The 2,670-nt window shown below is 36.8% G+C and overlaps 2 protein-coding genes across 2 annotated transcripts in view; one reads left to right on the forward strand and one right to left on the reverse strand.

Annotated features, from left to right (window-relative positions):
• Window positions 1–775: 775 nt before the first annotated feature.
• LOC111376342 (E3 ubiquitin-protein ligase rnf8-B-like) lies at window positions 776–2,654 on the forward strand. The gene is made up of 5 exons (XM_022999294.1): window positions 776–843; window positions 947–1,178; window positions 1,283–1,471; window positions 2,081–2,211; window positions 2,316–2,654. Exons 2-4 carry the CDS (start codon window positions 1,126–1,128, stop codon window positions 2,118–2,120), a joined length of 282 nt encoding a protein of 93 aa, XP_022855062.1. The 5' UTR covers window positions 776–843; window positions 947–1,125; the 3' UTR covers window positions 2,121–2,211; window positions 2,316–2,654.
• Window positions 2,124–2,670, reverse strand: part of LOC111376349 — a 1,933-nt gene continuing 1,386 nt past the window's right edge. Inside the window, exons 2-3 of the mRNA XM_022999305.1 lie at window positions 2,237–2,445; window positions 2,124–2,187 (exon numbers count right to left, since the gene is read on the reverse strand). Of these exons, the coding sequence (XP_022855073.1) occupies window positions 2,124–2,187; window positions 2,237–2,445 (273 nt within the window). The remainder of the gene's footprint in view (window positions 2,188–2,236; window positions 2,446–2,670) is intronic.

Raw genomic sequence — 2,670 nt, forward strand, 5'->3', positions numbered from 1 at the left:
TAGATGCTCATTCATGCACTTGCTACAAGAAGAAGCCACAGTGACTTGGATTCTAGCCATGTTTCTCGGAACCGAATAATATATGTTCCAACCGGTTTTGATGTGAACCTTTTTTTAATATTGTTTTTATCTTCTTCACCAAATGCCTAAACTTGTTAACTTTTGACCATTTTTCTCTGCGCACCCCTTGTCTTCCACGAACAGTCACCGTCTGTCTTTAACTCAATCCTTTAAGAAACCCTAGTTATATTTTGAAGTTGTCATTGGATTGAGAAGGAAAATATAGATTAGATGTTGACTTCATTATTTGTGTACATTTTTTTTATAAACCTAGAAATTTGATTCTTGAGAAGGAGATTTCCTCTTTAACCACTAGAGTAGAGAAAGGAGTCAAAGTATAGGGGCATAGAAGATGGTGATAGCGTGAAGAAATAAACGGAATGAACGGGGCGTTGGCGTCTAATTAGGAATTTTCCACATGTTCAGTTACTCATATGTTGAGAAGACAAATGAGCATCTTGAGATGTTGGTTTTCAGTAACTTGCTGGAGTGAAAGTAACACATAGCTTCAGACTGATAGCAAACATGAAAAGCCGGTGTGAGAATGAGTGTTGTAGGATTTCTCTATGAATCATATAATAGTTATATAGAAAGAAAGAATCGAGAATAATCATATGTTGCATTTTGTTTTTGATTTCTTTCCTTAATTTATCAAATATCGAGTGACAATAATGCAATTTAATTGATTTAATTCATATAATCTCTTCGATTGACAGGTTTATACAGATGGTCGGCCTAAATTATCTACTCGTGGAAGAAAAGCAACAGTTAGAGATTTTTATGGTTCGTCAGTTCATCTGCTCTATTGAACTTCATGAAAAGAGACATCTCTTATGTCTAATTCATACAATTATTCTTTTTTGGTTCTTGAAAAACAAAATTGCAGCTGTTATATTGCCATCACTTCAAAGGATCCATAATGACTTTATAGAGCTTGATAGTAACGATGATAATCATGGTCTTCAAAGCATTAGCAAGAAAAGACTCGAAGGGGACAGTGGGCTTACCAACATAGATACAGAGAGAGACGATGAATGCGGGATATGCTTAGAGCCTTGCACCAAAATGGTCTTGCCTAATTGCTGCCATGCAATGTGCATAAACTGCTACCGTAACTGGTAACTACCACTATATCTTTTTTTCTTCACATCTGAACCCCTAAGAATAAATGTTAAAGTAGATCATATCTTTGTCTTTTGCCTAAGTTCTTTTTAACTTTCAGGAACACAAGATCCGAGTCGTGTCCTTTTTGCCGTGGTACCATAAGGAGAGTCAAATCGAGGGACTTGTGGATTCTTACATGCAAGGATGACGTAGTTGACCCCGACATTGTATCTAGAGAGGATTTGCTGCGATTCTACCATTATATCAGAAACCTGCCCAAAGATTCTCCTGATGCCTTGTTCTTAATGTACTACGAATACTTAATATGATATAATGTAAATGAGAAAAATGGTGTACATGTAGAAGAAGCCAACCTTAAAATGTAAATAGAGTCTAATATAAAAATTCTCTCGAATTACAGAGAAATAACAACGACGTTTGTCCATCGGTGTTCTGTAGGATACCTCTAAATTGTAGTAAGAAAATAAAGAATTCTCAAACTTTGTGTTCCATTCATGGACACAATTGTTGGTGATACAATATTATTTACGCATTTGAGTTTTATTGTTTCCGTTTATTTTTCGTTGGAAACTCATACAACCTTCTCTGAAGAAAGTATTATGGCTGTATCTGATAGATACCTATGTAGTTCTAATCCTAAAAGAGAAAATGATCAAACTACTTTTACTTAAAGTATGTTTAATATTTTCTCGCTCTCTTGATGAATCCATCCGGAGCGGTAAGAAGTACTGGGTTGTGGTTTCATGCTGTTCTACATGCTTTTTTACGTTTGATCAGCTCGTCAAATGATGGTTTACAGAATCCCTGATTGAGGAAGAGATCGGTCACATGTTTATACATAGCTTCCGTGAGATGGATTCCGTCCCAGCTGATGTATTTGCTTGGGTCCTTGCAGACAGTTGCACCAGGGGAGCCACATAGTTTATGCTTGTTGAAGTTCAGAGGCGACCCACTTTCACCACATCCACAGCATGCTTTAAAGGGTTCTTCAATCTGGTACTTCTTTGGATTCGTTAAAATCGTCAGGTACGCATTCCAGTAATCCGCATACACGATTGTACTATTTGGGTTGATTTTCCTGAGATTTTCTATATTACGTTGAAGGATTTGGTTGTGGATCATTATTGCAGAGTTAACAGCTGCGGCGCAGCCCATTTTATTGAGGTTTTGCAGTGGACACAGGGAGATGTCCATCGGGAGGCATCCCACAGGTGGTAGTCCTTGAACCACAATATATTTTGCTCCAGCAGCCAGCAATGTCTGTCATATAATGTAAAACTAGGTTAACGATGTTTAATGATTCATCTTATATGAAAAGTCCTATTTGTCAAGACAGTTGAAAAGCCAAAAGCCGCTTCTAAAACTAAGAAGCAACTTTTGGGTATGTTTAGATAAATTCTGAAAGTGTTTTGTTAGGGTAGAAGTAGAAGCAGAATCTACCCAAACAGACTGTAAATCTACTTTACCCTAACCATTTTTTTTTTT

Source organism: Olea europaea, unplaced genomic scaffold, assembly GCF_002742605.1.
Source record: "Olea europaea var. sylvestris unplaced genomic scaffold, O_europaea_v1 scaffold1492, whole genome shotgun sequence".
Classification (NCBI taxonomy): Eukaryota; Viridiplantae; Streptophyta; class Magnoliopsida; order Lamiales; family Oleaceae; genus Olea; species Olea europaea.

Bases quoted from the DNA above. Each gene is read 5' to 3' on its own strand.
- LOC111376342 (XM_022999294.1), top strand. From the start codon at position 1,126: ATGGTCTTGCCTAATTGCTGCCATGCAATGTGCATAAACTGCTACCGT. The intron at 1,179-1,282 runs GTAACTACCACT...TTTAACTTTCAG, and splicing joins ATAAACTGCTACCGTAACTG to GAACACAAGATCCGAGTCGT. The intron at 1,472-2,080 runs GTACTACGAATA...GGGTCCTTGCAG, and splicing joins CCTGATGCCTTGTTCTTAAT to ACAGTTGCACCAGGGGAGCC.